This window comes from Equus przewalskii, chromosome 3 (genome assembly GCF_037783145.1).
Source record: "Equus przewalskii isolate Varuska chromosome 3, EquPr2, whole genome shotgun sequence".
Taxonomy (NCBI): Eukaryota; Metazoa; Chordata; class Mammalia; order Perissodactyla; family Equidae; genus Equus; species Equus przewalskii.
The window spans coordinates 21,842,188-21,860,098 of NC_091833.1; the positions used below are offsets into that span (position 1 = coordinate 21,842,188).

The window sequence follows — 17,911 nt, forward strand, 5'->3', positions numbered from 1 at the left end:
TTGGAAGGACATTTTGCAAGAGAGTTTTTTGCAAATACTAGGACCTGTGGCTTTATAAACAAGGATCAGCATCCTCATTAGCTGGGCCTTCCTGGGGCCAGTAATCATAAGGGATATTTGCATAATGCTTTCATATTTTCATTTCACTTAATCAGCACGATAACCTTATGAAAGTACAGACCAGGAATTACTACCCATTTTACATCGTGAGAAGCAGAGGTTCAGAATAGGGAAGTGACTTGCCCAAAGTCACTCGACTGGTGAGTGGCAGAGCTGGGACTTCTAACACCAGATCCCATCTTCTTTCCACTGCATTCCCTACTTCTCCAGGTAAGCTATGTCAGAGGCAGGCTTAGGCAATTCTGCAAGAAGACAGAATGAGAGGAAGGAAAGGAAAGTAGTGAGGAAATAGAAGAGGATGATGACGGGGGAAGGAGGTGTTTTATTAGGAAGTGGATCTAACCACTCTCAGTTGCCCCGAATGCCCCTTAAAGGGCAACAGTGCCACAAGTTACCCTGCTCTTAATTAATCCTATGCCCCTAAGTCATAGGAGACTTAAATGCCTAAAAGAAATCTAAAGATTTTTCTCCTCCAAGGGTCTGACAGCTGAACTTAGCCCCTCCCACAAAGGCTCATGGCCCCAAGGTCTCGGTCACATTAAATGCCTTGGGGGCCGAAGAAACCCTGAGGTGTGGGGGAATGAAGGGAGAAGGATCGGGTTGGGGCAGATGGGAGACTAAGATTGGGCTAAAGAGAGGGGGAGCCTGCGGCAGAGTTGTGGTTCGGGGATGTGGGTTTTGTGGCTGAACTCGAAGGTGCGGTAGGAAACTAGGATCAGAGCTGACAGTCAGGGTGGAGTTCACAGGTCCAGGAGGAGTTAGGGGCTGACACGGCTAGAAAAAGACCAAGGAGGATGTGAGGCTTGGGCGGTCTCCACAGCCCGAGGATGAAGGTAAGGCCCCTCTCAAACGTCTGTGATTGGATGCTCCCTTAAGTCCCGCCTACCCGGACCCTCTCCCCTCAAGCCCCGCCCACGCCGCCGGGCGCGCGCCTGAGGAGCGGGGAGGGGGACCAAGCTGAAGAAGGGGGGAGGGGGAGAGGAGAGGCTCGTGCACGCGCCCCACTCGCCGCTTGTGCGCGAGCAGCGCGCTCCCGCTGCCCGCGTCGCCATCTTTTCCCCTCCGTCTGTCTGTCTGCCGTTGGCTTTGTCCGTCTGCAGCGCCGCCCCTCGGCTCCCAGCCACCGGCTCGGCCCGGAGCCGCCCTCCGCCTGCTAGGGCTCAGTCCCAGAGAGCCCCGGCCCGGCTGGCCCGAGCTGCGGCCCGGGGCCCATTGTCCAGCGGTCCGTCTGTCCGGAGGCGGGGCCCAGGCACCCAGAGCGCCGCGGAGCGCCGAGGCGCCGGGTAAAAAGACCCCCGACTGCTTCCCCCCGGGGCGCGGCTGAGGATGCAGGGGCTCCTCGTCCCCGTCTTGGTCGCCGGCTGTCGGTCCTTTTGTCTGTCTGTGTCTGCGGAGGGGCTAGGGGCTCGCTCGGGCCTGGGAGGCGGGGGCAGCCCGGGCTCCGACCCTCCCCTGCCCCGGCTTCCCGAGACCAGGCCGGACCCGGCTGGCTCCCCACCCAGCCGTTCCTCTTTCCGTCCCTCTGGCGGTCTCGGGCGCGGGAGGGGCGTCCTCGCCGCCGCCCTCCCCGCCTGGCCCAGGTCGGGCTCGGCCGGGCACGGCCAGGACGGCCCGGCGGCTGACAGGCTGGGGTGGAGCTGGGGAGGGGGCGGGTGGGCGTGGGAGAGCCGACCCGGGTGTCAGTCCAGCGGCGTGGTCTTGCAGAGAGGCTTCTAAATTTAGATTCTGAGAGGACTGTTTTGTCTGAGGGCTTGTCCGAGCCGCTTCGGAAGACCTCTGGCTCTTGTCAGATAATTCCTGGGAATGTACCTGTGCTCGTGCTTGAAGAAGTCACAGGGACCATCTCGGCTGATTATACACATGCTCCAGACCAAACAGAAGTGGGAACAGGGTGAAGAGTAAGGTGGCTACGTGACCAGCTTTCTTGTCCTCTCCTTTTTGGCAGATACAAATCACTAGGATTCAGACGAGTTTACTTTGCTCCGTGGGAACTGCACCAGAGCTGGAGGTGGGAGTGCACCCTCTTTTATGAAAGCTTGGATTTCCCCCTTTTTATTCTTGCTAAAGTCTGTGGTGTGTCCTGGCAGCTGCAACCTAACACCTGTGGGAGAGGAGGGACAGTGTTAAGGGGAGACCTTTGCCCTCCCTCTCCTGAGGACTCTTAACCTTGGTCTCAAGACAAAGCTGCCTTCCTATAAACTAGAATCCCTTGTAGACCTGAATCTCACCGTTTACCTTTCTTCCCATCCCATTTTTCTTCCAGATGGTGATGTTCAGACAGCTATTCATTTACATTTTTGTGTTGGTTTTAGATTCAGGCTTGGGAACCGAGGCAGTGTTGAAATGAATGAGTGACCTTTGGGACAATGTGTCTGTGGATTTTATTAGCTTTTAGTGCCTATAAAACAGTTGTCTAACCTCTGAGATCTTGCTGTGCGGTCAAGAATGTACTTCCAGTGCTAGCTGTTTATTCGTTTATTCATTCATTCATTTTCTTACTTATTTTCAAGAGTCTATGACTCCACAGGCTTTCTTTTTTTGAAAGAGGGGAGAGTATTTGCTTATTTTCCCCTTAATCCTTCAGGTGTGAAGTCCCATTGGGTACCATCTGGTTTATTCCCCGTTTGGCCACTAGGAGGATTGTGAGATGCTGTGGATACTGCCGATTTAAATATGCAGATGCTCATCTGTTTCTGACTTACAGCTTTAGTGTTGAACTGTTGCCTCACCAGGTTGATTTGAACAGAGCCTGTCTCAAATTATTTGGCCTTCCTTCAGAAGGATCTTTATTACCTTTATCTCACAGTTTCAATTTCTGATCTTGAGGAGAAAATTTAAAGTTTAGTTAAGATTCCATTTTTTCCTTATATAATAGAGAGGTTGTAGCTCTGCAAATTTTAGAAAAAATGATAGACAACCTGTATTTCATTCAGCTTTCCACTTTGTGATTCCACAGACTTACAGGAAAAGACCTAAAGTGCAATATTCATTCACTGCTTCCATTAATAAAATAACTACTTGATTAGAAAGAAATGATCTACACAAACAAAGCTTAGAACAGAGAACACATACCATTAGCATTAGCACTCAGCATACTGCTCTCTAAATAGTTAAAGTTGATTTTTACTGTATCCATTTGGAGTTTTGTTGTTTTTGTTTTTGTTTTAATTGAAGGTCTGAAAAAGAACTGTGTTTGATATGCAGATATGATAGAAGACTGCCTGAAAGCTGCTTCCTTTGCCACTTCCTGTGGAGGCCTGTCTTTGCCATTTGCGGTTTCTTTCTTCTCTTGGTAAGGGGAGGCAGGATCTGATTACAGGGCTGAGGTCCTTTCTTGCTACGTAGAGGAGGTAGTTGGCATAACAGGAGGTGAGTCTTCACTAATGAGTGCAAAGTATAGCTAGTAGTAGCCTCTCACAGTGCTTCTTAAGGCAATAAACTACAATTTTATATTTTCTTATTCAGTGTGGGTACAATTTGAGAAGGCAGGAACTGAAAGAAAACTTAGAGGGTGACCAGAGCCATATTCTTGTCTTTGGTAGGAAAGACAATGTCTCTTTTTAATTTATGTCTGTTAATTCACTCTGTCTTTCAAAGAAAATTTCACAGCTTCCGCTACTAATCCATTTCAGACTCTCTAACGATACTTACTGCTGGGAAAATCTTTCTTATAACTAACCAGGAACCTCCAGGCTTAAGTATCTGTTCCCTCCTGTTTCAGGGAAGCAGGTGCATGTCTCTGGAAACTTCTTGTTTGGGGAGTTTTTCTCTTTGTTCCTCCCACTGATCTCTTTGCTACATAGAGGCTGGATTGACAAGAGGCCCTAAAGTTATTAACTTTGACCACTGCTCCAGAGCATGTGAGCAAAGCCAGGTTGATATTTCATAGTCGGATACTGAATTAGTACTCAACAATGTGGATGGCATCTGGCTTTTCTGGTGAAAGCCCATCTTCAACCCTGGAAGTCTGATTGGCTTTAGTGCCTTGTCATCCACAGTGTCCAGCACTGTGTCTGCATCACTAGATAGAGACTCTATTTCCCAAGTTGTTTTCATTTATAGATGCCTAAGAGTTTTGAGACATTTCCTATCTCACAGGGATGTGATGCCTTTGTCACCTCCAGGCGAGATAACTTCTTGAGAAAAACATCTGGAGGCTCCCATTGGTGCAGATTGCAGGGCTTGACTTCCAGTGGGCATGTGACATGTGAACTGCCACCCTCTTTAGCTTCCTTTTGCTTCCTTTTATAATTCACCAGGGTTATCCCTTTGACCCTGCAGTGCTTCTAACGCTGGCTGCCTGAATTTTTTGCTTCCTTTTCTATCCAGTCACCTTGGTCATGATCATTTAACAGTATTCTGGATTCCACAGATAGATTTAGAGTGGAATTCTATAAATCCTCTGAAGGGGTCCCCTCTTAAACTTCTTGGGACCTTGATGTTGTGCTAGAGATTTATTCATTTCTTTCTGTCTTTAATTAGTTTAATTATTTATAGCTGTTGAGTTTTATATGCTCAAGAACTATTTTTGAAAGTCTTTTTATTTTTTAATTCAGTATTAATTTCTGGGCAAAATGACATGTGCTAACAATATCCTTTTTATTGTAGGTCAGCGCCCTGCAAGGAGGTAGTAATATATCCAGTTGTGAAACTGGGAAAGGCCAGAGCTCTTGGACCAGGGAAACATGTCCCGTCGGAAACAGACAAATCCAAATAAAGTTCACTGTGAGTATAGGGCTCTGTCTTCTGGAACGTGGGAACGTTGAGGGTTGGAATGGAAGAGTAATCTGAATTTAGGTGAGAGGCTCACCCTAATTTGTGAAGGAAAAAAGGGTTAAAGGTGTTGAACACGATGGATGTAAAGTGTGTTTGGTTGCTAGAGGAGGTGTTAGAAACTTGTCTCAGGAGTAGGTACACTTGATTCATCCTTAGTATTCACGTTAACAAACATTGAAAGGATATCTACTTTGTGCAAAGCCTTGTGCTGGATCCCAGGGCTGTGAAACAGTAGAAGGATGCGTAAGACTATAATGTAGCCACAGATATATATATTTAAATAATATAAAAATACAAGATAGGAGCCGCCTGGTGGCGCAGCAGTTAAGTTCCCATGCTCCGCTTCAGTGGCCTGGGGTTTGCTGGTTCGGATCCTGGGTGCAGACCCACACACTGCTTGTAGGGCCATGCTGTGGCAGGTGTCTCATATAAAATAGAGGAAGATGGGCATGGATGTTAGCCCAGGGCCCGTCTTCCTCAGCAAAAAGAGGAGGATTGGCAGCAGATGTTAGCTCAGGGCTGATCTTCCTCAAAAAAACACAAAAAAACAAGATAGTATACGCTAAGTGCCAAACAGGGTTGCTGCAGACAGAGTGTACTACAGAAGTTAAGAGGAAGGAAAGAGCTCCCTGGACTGAGGTAGCAAGGGAGTGCTTGATGGAAGAGGCCCTAGACCATGAACTTGAACTAGGCCTTAGAAGGTAGAAAGTGGATTTTAAAATAAGAGGAAGGGAGAGGTGAAATCAGGTAGGGAAAATGATGTGGGAAAAGATACAAGGGGGAATGCACATGTGTTCAGGGGTCAAGGAGACTTTATATGAAGGAGAAGTCACAGGACACAAGGTTGGAGATGTTTAACTCTACATTGTAGAGGCCTGGAGGCCAGGCAAAGTTCAAATCTCATTCTGAAGACTGTACAGAGCTACTGAAGGCTTTTAAGCAGGGGGAGTGGAGTGACGTTTATAATGCAGTGTTTTAGACCTATGAAGCAGTGTGGGATGGGTCACATGAAGGAGAGACTGGTAACAGGAAGACCAGGTATGCACTGTCGTCTTGCATTGTTTCTCAACAGTTTCATATGTATGTTTTAGTTCAGCAATTAGATTGTAAATTTCCAAAGGGCAGAGACTATATCCCATGTATATTTCCTACTATCCCTCTCTACTTCTAGCACTGCTCAGAGGGTATTCAAAAGTGCCTTATTAAATTAACATTAATATGTCTATGCAGATTTGAGATAATTAACCAGATAATTTCCTATGACCTGAAGAGATAAGCATCCTCACCCAAATGTTTATAAAAGAGACGCATAGCTCCCTATTATTATGGAGGACTGACCAAATAAAATACAGCAACATTTGAAGAGAATTCAGTGGTATAACATATGAGTTTTTTTTAAAAGGAAAAAAATCTACATTTGAGAGGATAGATTAGTCAAGGAGTTAAGAGGACTAAAATTTATTTATGCCAGGCACTATGTACCTTATTTTATCTTATTGGGTAATTTCAAGAGTAGGAGAGAAAACAGTAGGAACAGAGGAATTAAGAGGACTTCAGCATCTTATAGATTAATGAGATTAGGGTAGCACAGCTCCATAGACAATTAATTCTTCAATTTAAGTCCTGGAAAAGTTTTATAAGACCGAACAAGTTGGATGCTTCTAGGACTGTATTCTGGAGTAGGTGGATGTGGAAGCCTGCTTAATATAAAAGTGAGTGGTTTAGGAAGGATTTAGAAATTGCTGCTAAAACGGTAAAACTTAATGGACTTGAATGTGAGGATTGTTGAAAGAGATAAAATGAAGTATCTCTAGAATAAGTAATCCACCACAGAGTTTAAGAGGATTGCTTGAAGGTGACTATTGATAAAAGACACAGATGTGACCCCAAGAAGGTAGGGCAGGAAAGATACTCCTAGTAGAGATGATGTATTCACAAATAAGGCAATCATAGGAGTTGGTGTTTACCTATAAAAGCCACCTGTCCACAGAGACTGGTTAGATTTGAGGAAAGTAGCTGGCAGGGATGATGGCATGATTGTGGTAAGGCCAGGGGTACCGGTAAAGGCTTATGTGGCCTATGCCTGCATCCACATAACATATATCCATTAGCTGCATCTCCTCCCACCATATTCAGTCAAACCCAGGATGAGCTGGTATTGGAGTGGGAAAACAGATGGACAAACAAGCCATGGAGGAGACAATGTCATACATCCACAGCTACAGAAATGCAGTTTCCAGGGCGAGTGAACGCTGTATTGTGGTGGAGTGGGAGGGACTTTGCAGGCTCTGTGGTAGTGACCATTAAGAGGCTGTGAACAGAAATGTTCAGCTGAAACTAAAGGGCAGACACCCAGCGAGGGGCTGTTTTCAGTGATCCATTTGGACATGGAACTGTGAGGGCTTCCCAAGTGATGGACTAAGCTTGCCCGAAGAAGAAAAGAGACTGAAATTTGCTGGTCTCTCAGAACCTTCTATTTATTTACTATTTGGGGACTAAAGCGGATTCTGCCTTTTTTGAAAGGTCATCTTCTCATTGCCCGTGATAGTAATGGCAAGTAGAAAGAGGTAATTTCAGTCTTCTGACCACTTGAGTCTCCTATCCCCTTGCAGTGAAATGGAACCAATCAAATGTATGGAATTTAATGCTGCGCATCTATTTAAAGTAAATGGAATGGACTCGAGGTCTGGGAGGCAGGAAAGTCTACAGAAGCTTTGCGTAAATTTCAAAGCCAGTCAGCACTTGAGCAGAGTAATGGCTGAGCTCCATTAGATCTGCCTTCTGAGAAGAAGATTGTGTGGCATGAAGCTCAAAGCCCGCCTAAAAGAATATATTAAGAATCCCCCTGCTGTAGCCTGGCAGCATTTGTCAGATCCGCTTTAAAAGTCAATGGGCAGGCTGCTCTGGCATTTACTTGGCTTTCCTCAGAACAGTCTCTGTATCTAAATTACTGTCATGATCTCTTCCTCAGAAACATCAAGGCAGACTTTTGTGTTTTGCCCAGTACATTAATAGACTTGATGCAGAGCTTTTGGAATAAAAGCGCAGAATTGTTAGTCACAGAGAAACTGCTGATGGGCTGAAGTCTCTGTTAGACCTTCTTGCCTCCTTCCTTCCTCATCTCACTCTGTTCCGAGTTCTGTCAGCTCTTTCTAAAGAGGTTGAAAATGGAGTCCCTTGCACTCTCTCATTCGGTATGTTTATACTAAGCAAACCACTAAGAAAAGGAAAACTGCTTTTTCTTAAGAGACTTGTTTTCAGATTGCAAAGTACATACGAGACTAAAAACTTTCAACTTCAATTAAACACTTTTCAGCTTTTACAGAGAAGTAGGAAAAAAAGCTGTTCAAGTCCCTTCTCTTCTAAAAAGTACAACTTGTTTTGTCTTCGTTCATTCTCTCAACATCTTTGTGAGGTAAATGGCTATATTCCCAACAGGTGATAGCACCTTGGGTTACAGAGACTGTCAGGTACAAATGGAATCCTAAGCTCCTCATTCCCAATACTAGCTCATTTTTTCTGAATTTGACATCTGCTCTCTTAGAATATGTTTCAGCTGCTTTACGTAATTTCAACCAGCCAGAAATTGCATTTATTTAACTGCACCAAGGATTCAAGAAAGAGAATTGTAAAATCTTTGCCTTTCAATAACTTTCATCTCAGTCTTCTCATCTGTTCTATAAACTTGCTTGCATGGTATTGTTCTTATCTGGTCTGAAAAACCTTAGCCAAATCAGACAAACGGTATCTTGATTTCATACCAAAAAAAGGAGAGGTAGCACCTTGCTCTTTACTGTGACGCTTAGACAACTTGTTCCTAACTATTAATAGACAAATAAATACCCATGTTAAATAAGATGGTTGCCCTACATTAATATCTAGAGACCAGAGGATTTTTTTTAACCTACTCCAACAGTCTCAAGATAGAAGGAAATAATAATTCTACATTATAAAATCAGGCATTTGTATAACACTTCTTAATCACTAGTATCTCTATGGATCACATTATACTTGAGTTAATGAGACATACTTTTAGCAGGTCTCACTACCTTCTTATGAAAGGATAATTTTGGACAGTCAGATTTAGGGAATGAGGTAAATAGTGACTACTGAAAGATTATTCACATATCTTTTCCTATGAGGTCTGCCAAAATTACTTCATTATGGTTTTTATATATTTTGCTTTATGTTGATGTTTAAAATAGGAACAGCCCTGAGGAATAAAGTTTGCCTTAGCCTTTTTCCTAAGTCAGGAATAGAATAAAATATAAGAACTACATCAATAGACAAAAATACACTTTGAGCGCAAGTTTATAGAGACTAAACTGAATTACTAGCTGATCTTGCAAAGTACATATTTTTTTAGGTGCCCTTCTACTGATCCAATGGTGAGGCCCTATTAAGAAAGGAAAAATTAAGAAGTGTATATTCTTTTTATAAACCTAGCTGGTTCTGGGTAGACTTCTTTAGAGATGAAAAGTGTCACTGATGAGAATGGTCTGCCCCTTGGTAATCATATGCTGATACATAACTTGTTCCTTAGTGCCATATCTGCCTGTGGTCACCAAGTCTGAAAACATGCATCTACCCGGAAGAATTCAGTAACTGTTCCAGTTGGCCATGGTCTTGTGGTTGCAGTGGAACCAACATGGAGAAAGTAAATATTTCACTTCTGCAAAGAAGGAAGAGGAGGTGCTATAACGCAATTCATTTTTTGCTTTCCCTAACAATAATTTATATCCAGTGTCATCTTGGATATTATGAAAGTTGACTTAAAGCAGCTTATCTTTCCTGTGCTTGAGGGCTGTGTGGCTAGATGTACACTTGAACTCTAACCACCTCTATTCCCACTCACAGTATCAGTCAGAGTAGCCATTATATTAGTTAGTTACTCTAAACTAGGCATGATAACTCAACACATGGTATCAGAACCATCAAAATGATGGTTCCTTTTGTCATATACTGGCCCTGAGAAGATTATTTTGATATTTGAGTTGTATGTATCAGTTTTACATGGTCTGAAGGTAACACTAATACTAGGATCAGAGCCATTCTCACATAGAGACAACTGTTTGTTTTCAGCAAACCCATTCTGATGAACTGCCTAACCTTCTGCTTACATCTCTACCAGAAAGCAGCTTAAAAATATGGATATTAGAGTTGGACAGATCTGGGTTTGAATACTTAGTTCCACCATAGACCTTAGTTTTCTCCTAAGTAAAGTATGGGGGAGTAATACCTACCACATAGAGTTTTGCAGAGAATTAAGGTGAGATAACAACTATAAAGCACTTAACATGGAGCCTGGAACTAGAAAGTGCAAATCATAGCTATTATTGGTGTTTAGCACTTAGCATAGAGTAGATGCTTAATGAATATTTGCTGAACAAATGCCTAAGTGAATCACATGAAGCCTACTTCACATCAACTCTTTCACTGCCCACAGACTCGTAGTGCAGGTCGACTGACCAGTTCATTCCTCCTACATCATTGTATCCTCTATCGAAACCTGAGCCTGTTTACTTTCCTTTCTCTCTTCAGTAAGAAAGTGACTGTTCTGTTGTCAAACATTTCAGTAGGGCTTTTTTTTTTCTCTCTTGGTGGCTGACTGTAGTTTCCACTTTGACTGAGATAATGGAAACCTCAAGAAACCCAATTCTCTTTTCTCCTTAGTTTGCCTCTTGGAAATAAAAGAGCACTTAAATGTTAACTCTTCAATAACCACTCTGCAGAGTTCCTCAGAAGTAAATGCATAATCAAGTTTGGGTCCAGGGCTCTTGGATACCCCTTACCAAAAAAACAAAACAACTTACCTTGGACCAAGGAGACTAGATGAAATACTATTTGTTGCAAATTAGTTGGCATGTTTTAGGAAGTTTGTTCTTCAGCAGAAATGAGTTCATATATTATCTGTTCTCTTTTTAATCCATTATTCAACCAGTTGCTGATTTGCTCATGGCTAGTTCTGATAGACATTAGAAAGAGAGTCAAGGAAGAACTTCCAGAGCATGTCTTGGAAGGAGAGTGGATGAAAGATGGGATTAGAGACACTTTTCTTTAGACAGTTTATTTGAGGCACTTGTTTATAGTCAGATAGACACTGAGTCTGGGCCATTGTGCTAGTACATTAAGATGCAGAGATTGTACCCAAATTTGTTGCCCCATCTTCATCCCATCACTTTGCCTCTTCTTGCCTCTGTCTCCCCAGTCCTGATGGAAGGTTGTAATTGGAGTTGAGATTCTGAAGTTAAATTTGTAAAGCAGCAATGGATCACCTTTTGAAAGGAGTCAAAATTAGGAGAATTTAAGGGAAGCATGTGATGCTTTTTAGAGCATCTGGCTTACTGCCCAGGAAGAGTAGCTGCACGCAGAAACTGTTGGAAGCAACAAGCTGACTTGGAGATGAACGACCTCACCACAGGGTTCTTGCCTGTCTCCTACCTTTGAATGGTCTGACTTTCCAACCAGCTTGCCTGGGGATGTGCTGCCCAGCTGGTGGCCTGACTATTTTTCCTTGTGACCACCAGGGGATCAAGTATTTGCTGGGCTAGAAGAGCAAGCCCGCCAGGCGATGATGAAAACTGATTTTCCTGGAGACCTTGGCAGTCAGCGACAAGCTATCCAACAACTAAGAGATCAGGACTCCAGTAGCAGTGAGTTCTGCACCTTCTGGTAATGACTCAGGGCAATGGGAGAAGAATTATCAGAGTGTGTGTGCTCTGGGGATTGTGCATGGGGGTTGGGAGGAAGACATGAAGAAGGAGATTTGTGGATCCTCAGTGTTCCCAAATGTGTTCTAAGGTGTATAGGCATATGCTTATCCAGAGAATAGGTTTGGCATTATGTTTTTTTTTTAACTCATGGACTGTAGTACTTAGCACAGTGCCATGCACAGATAGGTTTGTGATGATAGTGGTAGAGAGGGACAAAGGAATAATTAGTGCTCAAGCAGCCTCTGGGTTAGGTCAGATGAAAAGAAAACAATCCCTGCCTCCTAGGATCCTTTTATTCTTAATTAATAAAATGTAAGTGGCATTAGTGAAACTTTTGCTTGAGGGCCCCATTTAATGTTATACAAGAATATTTGCTTACTAATGAGATTATGCATCATATAAAATGCTGATGTGGAGATCTTCCCACACCAAGTCCTAAGTAGATCCCTGTGGTTAAGAGATGGCAAAGACAGTGGCTGGTAACCAGTTGAGTCTCATGGATTGTCTGTTCCATGACCTGACTGAACAAATACACTTTGAGATGTATTTCCTAGGATGATTTCTACACTTGACTAATCTTATCCATCTGATATTGGTTATTATTAGTGTCAATTCAGAGTGACATTTCTGATTTTTCTCCACATTTGGGCTTGAGGAAGAATGAAGAGGGAGAGAGTTCTGCACCCTTCTAGGAGCTACAGTTTCCACTCAAACTAATAATTTAGCAACAAAATAATAATAATAATTTAGCAGTTAATTGCTCAGGTACATAAAAATGAACCCAAATATTTCTAGAAAACCTGAGGGAGCCACCAGTTTGAGTGACAGGTAGGAATGGCAACATCTATAAAAGTCTAATAGGTTTCCATTCTGGAAAAGATGCATCATCCCTCTAGACAGCATACTTATTTTTTAAAACTCTTTTTAGTAGAGAGATATATTTGGATTTTTGATAAATTTACAAAAATATGTTTGATACAATGTTGTCTTAGACTAAATTTACAAGTATTCCAAATAAGCTGGTAAGAAAATATGGTATGATTTAATCTGTGCCAATCCTTTATTACTGAGATGGATTCAAACTAAAACTTTGGGCTGGGGAATAAGGCATATGTACCATAGATCTTTCCAGGGCCCAAATTCAGTACACCAATCAAGCAGAGTATCTAACAGACACAGGTATCTACTAGCAGATGATTTAGCTAGATTTTCTTATGAAGACAGGGAATGTAACCAGTTTTGCCCACACATTGGTGATTTAGAAATTATGCAAGGGACAGTAGAGAGAAAACAAGAAGCACTGTTAGCTAGGAACTGTAAGCTGATGCAGAGAGACTGGTGAAACTCTACCCTGTATTTCTTCCTTGCTTACAGTCAGGCCCAGAAGTCCACGATCTAGGTGGGTTGGGTTGGGGCTGGAGTCTGACAGCTTTCTTAGGCTTGGCTTCCTCTTGTGATCTTCAAGGTACTAGTACTGTTTTTTTTCCTTTCTGAAAGAACTCTCTTCGTTATCATGGGTTTTGTTTTTAATCATTTTTTCCCCTCTTTTGTAAATAATACAGTGAAATATCACACAAACCTTGCAGATCCCCCAGCAACAAGCAGACCTTCTCACAGCCGCACCCTGCCCCTAAAGGAAAACAAACTCAATTCTTATTTTAGTCACAAGAAATTATATTTTATCCTAAAGAAAAGAATGGCCTGTTGCCGCCACTTAATGCATTCAGTCATCCATCAGATAATTCAAAGAACCAAAGGAAACAATAGATTTATTTAGTCTAGAATGCTGAGTTTCTAGCAGAGTAAGAACACAGTGAGTCAAATACAACTACAGACTGCCTGAGGTTGGTTGCTGTGCTAATTTTTCCACTGTACTGAACAGCCCTTTCTCTGTAAAGTGACATCTTTTTTACCTAATTTACTACTGCCTCCTTTATTGACAAGAGGAAAGAAAATCTTGTTGGTATTTCTGTAAGTGTGTCTTGGGGTTTCTTGGGAAAGAACAGATTAGTGGGACTCAGAATAGAATAGTATACTTGACACCACAGAGAAATTGTGCAGGGGGTTATGGAGAAAAGTAAGTAATAAAATCAGTGAGAAGTGTTGGTAAGTCAGAGGTGGTGTGTTGTGGGAATGAGCATGGTGTGAGGTGCATGGGAGGTGTGATTTGAAGTGTGAGATATTTGGGAACCATGTGTAAGAAGTTATTATTTTGTGATAATGTACAGGACCCAATAACCATTTTCCAATGCAGTTTTGCCTCAGATTTTCTCTTTAGTGTGTATTTGGCATTATAAACAAGAGCTATAATTGGCTTCCACTTAACATAACTTTTATCCTACTAAGCACTGACACAAACTATATTATGGAAGATCTGAAAATGTTTTCTACTATAGCTGCAAACTCTAGGGTGGAAAGCAACTGAAGATGTATTCATGCAAAAGGCAGAACAAGTAACCAGTTTGTGTGTTCCAGGTGACAGTGAGGGTGATGAAGAGGAGACCACGCAAGATGAAGTCTCTTCCCACACATCAGAGGAAGATGGAGGGGTGGTCAAAGTGGAAAAAGAGTTAGAAAATGCAGAACAGCCTGTTGGTGGGAACAAAGTGGTAGAACATGAGGCAAGTGACAAATGGCCCCTGAGTCTGGGAACTCCATTCACCCTTCTACTGGGCCCTGAGGCATGTCATCCGCTTATAAGTCTTGCCTCTGACGGTTTCCTGGGCCTTCATATGAAGCCTCTCTTCCTTCACAGTGCCAGTTACCAAACCTCAGACACACAGGTCTCATCACACTGAGCTTTCCTTTTCCACCTACGTGTCACTACACCCACGTACAGCTGTCCGTCCTAAGCTCCCCACTTGTTTCCAGACAGACTGTCCACCTTTGCAAAACTATCAGCTGACTTCCTGAGGTGTAGTCTTGAATATGCTTGCACATTTAAGTCATAGTGTTACCTGAAGTGCCATCTTCTTACTAAATTGTTTCCTGAGGATTCCTGCAGGAAGCATGGCAAGAGGGAAGCTAATCCTCTCTTTAAAGAGTTTACTTTAGGGAAAACAGTAGATAAGCTCTCTCTGGGGCAATCATTTGTCCTTATGCAGGAAGCCTTGGAGAAAATGGAGATGGGTGCAAATTTCATTCCTTTTTTTCCTATTGCATTTTCTTTTGGTTCATATAGGAACCTAAGAATAATATGTGATACCAAGTTGTGATCCTTTTAACAGGATACCCTGTTAAAAGAAGTAGGGGCAGGGAAGAGACTGGTCAATAGTCTTAATGAATTGCCTCCTTGTTGAATTGCAGGTCACGGAGAATTTGAATTCTGACCCCTTACTTGGACTCTGCCAGTGTCCCCTGTGCCAGCTAGACTGTGGGAGTCGGGAGCAGCTGATTGCTCACGTGTACCAGGTATGGCCTGGGGAGCTGTGTGCTCTGGAACACGAGGGCCAGCAGCCTGTTTATCCTTTGCCTCCAGCTCCTGAAGGAACCTTGGGTTGTTGCCTCCGTTAAGACTCCACTCCAATCCTCACTCAAATCCAGAACATTTTAGAGAATAAGTGGGATATGTTAGGTAAATACTTCTGGATTCCCAGGCAGACACATTATGAAAATTATCATTTTTTTCTAAATTATTTAATGCATATTTTAAATAGTGAAATAGAAACTAACATTTGTTAATAACGAGGGCTTTGTTTTAAAAAAGAAAAAATGAGTTAACATAAATGTTTCTGAAATATTGCAGAAAGTTAATATAAATGAGGGGCTCAGAATATGACAAATTTTTGCGTTTTTCCCCGATCCAATCGCAAAGCACACATGCCTTGTGAGCTATTGAAAGGGCATCAGCACACATGGCAGCCTGGGTTTTAACATAAAGATAGTTGGTTCCTGAGGAGAAGCATTTCTTTAGAAGACTGTTTTTTAAAAGCTTGAAGGAAAAGCAGGACACTTAAATACCTTTGGCTGCCAGTCTTCCCAGCCAGCTTCTAGACTTGGCCTTCACCGCTCCCTTAACATGCACTTGTACCTGCACAATGTGAGGCAAGCAGACAGAGAGAAATTATCCCAAGCATGAATTCTTCTCAGGCTCTGAAGAGGGCTCTGAGTCTGGAGTCCCATTGTTCCTCAAGCCAGTCATGTGTCCCACAAAGCAGTCAGAACTCAAACTAATAAAATCTTAGCAATGAATTGAATGGCCTTGCCCTTCTGAAGGTCCGTTAATACTTACTTTCCCAGGTATTAAACAGGGAGAATAGTTGCAAGTCCTTTGTTCTGAGACTAAGGAAAGGGGACGTTTCCAGAAAGTAGGTCCTGAGTGGGTGTAGATTGTCCTGGAGGTTGCATGAGTTGACAGCTGAAGGCTCTGTTTTACAGCACACTGCAGCAGTGGTGAGCGCCAAGAGCTACATGTGTCCTGTCTGTGGCCGGGCCCTTAGCTCTCCAGGGTCATTGGGTCGCCACCTCCTAATCCACTCTGAGGACCAGCGGTCTAACTGTGCTGTATGTGGAACCCGTTTCACCAGCCATGCCACATTTAACAGGTTAGCCGAGCATCTAACCTTCTTGTGCTGGGAACAAATTACTGGGGGTGGGTTCTGCTCTCCCAAGTCAAAGTGAGTGCTAGAGAAAGGTAATACAAAGGCAGCTGACTCTTGACTCTTTGGAAAGACAAGTAATGAGCCTAGTAAATATGCCTGTTTCATTGGATATCCCCAAAGGAAAATGAATTCCCATTTCTTTCCTCTATCGCAATGATATTTTCATCTAGAAAGAGATGTGGGGAAGTCTAGGAATATTCATGATAAAGCATGGAGTAAGAACTTACAGGGTGCTGAGAGGACCTGCTCCGAGGACATAGTCTCTACTGTGTCTCAGGAAGACTAGAACTGTGTGAATTGTGCCCTAGTCCCATTTGCTAGTGTATAATAGAGTTGGCCAGGGGAGGAGGCCGCTGAGCCAGTGGACTGTACCTTCCCTGAAGGCAGCTTCCACCTGAGGGAGGACTGCTCTGCACAGCTCCTACCACACACCATCGTTCTAGCTTGAATGAAAACTGCACATTGTAAGGATGACTCTGATCTGGTGACTTGCTGTGGCAGTTGGCTCTGTCTTTAACTCCAGGTGGGCTTTAAGACTTGATAGACACCGTAGGCCACAGAGCAGGGGTGGAGAGGTAGAAGAGGTCTCCTGAGCACTCAAACTGACCCCTAGTGGTGAACTTGGAGCAACTGGCCTGGTAGGACAAGAGTATCAGGGCTGGATACCTAAGCCTTGCTAGAAGGTGACACTAACCATCCAATATTTTTGCTTTCCAGTGAGAAACTTCCTGAAGTACTTAATATGGAATCCCTACCCCCAGCTCACAGTGAGGGCCCCTCCAGTGCTGAGGGGAAGGACATTGCTTTTAGTCCTCCAGTGTACCCTGCTGGAATTCTGCTTGTGTGCAACAACTGTGCTGCCTACCGGAAGCTACTGGAATCCCAGACCCCCAGTGTACGCAAGTGGGCTCTTCGTCGACAGAATGAGCCTTTGGAAGTAAGGCTGCAGCGGCTGGAACGAGAGCGCACGGCCAAGAAGAGCCGGCGGGACAATGAGACCCCCGAGGAACGGGAGGTAAGACGCATGAGGGACCGCGAGGCCAAGCGCCTGCAGCGCATGCAGGAGACAGATGAGCAGCGGGCACGCAGGTTGCAGCGGGATCGGGAGGCCATGAGGCTGAAGCGGGCCAATGAAACCCCAGAGAAGCGGCAGGCCCGGCTCATCCGGGAGCGGGAGGCCAAGCGGCTCAAGAGGAGGCTGGAGAAAATGGACATGATGTTGCGAGCTCAGTTTGGCCAGGACCCTTCTGCCATGGCAGCCTTAGCAGCTGAAATGAACTTCTTCCAGCTACCGGTGAGTGGGGTAGAATTGGACAGCCAGCTCCTGGGCAAGATGGCCTTTGAAGAGCAGAATAGCAGCTCTCTACACTGAACCACACCCTCCTGCCTGCTCACCCGCCCACCCAGGCCCACAGGGATCAGGGCCCTGTCCTTGCTGCCAGAGGCAGGCCCAGGGTTTTTGCAGGTGGACCTGTGTACCCCTTGCATGTGGGAGCAGGATGATGGAGTCAGGAAGGACCCAGCTCAAGGCAGCTCTGGACAAGGGAGCAGGCACTGGCCTCCCCAGCCCACAGAGAACTGGACTCCCCAGCCCACTGCTGTAGGGTACGCTTTAGGACTGTGGGGCCCCAATGTGGCCCATGGAGTTGTCAGAGCAAATAAATTAATTTTATCTTTACTGGTCCTTTCCTGTTTTTCTCT

General features: G+C 44.0%; 1 protein-coding gene across 18 annotated transcripts; it reads left to right on the forward strand.

The window, feature by feature from the left end:
• The first annotated feature begins 196 nt into the window (after positions 1–196).
• Positions 197–17,888, forward strand: ZNF821 (zinc finger protein 821). Of its 18 annotated transcripts, XM_070613844.1 has the most exons (11): positions 1,264–1,403; positions 2,066–2,128; positions 3,325–3,489; positions 3,586–3,658; positions 4,729–4,845; positions 9,440–9,553; positions 11,424–11,549; positions 14,085–14,230; positions 14,916–15,020; positions 15,987–16,153; positions 16,928–17,888. In XM_070613844.1, exons 6-11 carry the CDS (start codon positions 9,517–9,519, stop codon positions 17,580–17,582), a joined length of 1,236 nt encoding a protein of 411 aa, XP_070469945.1. In that variant the 5' UTR covers positions 1,264–1,403; positions 2,066–2,128; positions 3,325–3,489; positions 3,586–3,658; positions 4,729–4,845; positions 9,440–9,516; the 3' UTR covers positions 17,583–17,888. The 18 variants fall into 18 exon arrangements, with proteins under 18 accessions (XP_070469948.1, XP_070469942.1, XP_070469940.1 ...); XM_070613837.1 differs by lacking the exon at positions 9,440–9,553 and having other exon boundaries at positions 3,295–3,489; XM_070613842.1 differs by lacking the exon at positions 3,586–3,658 and having other exon boundaries at positions 3,295–3,412.
• Positions 17,889–17,911: the final 23 nt, after the last annotated feature.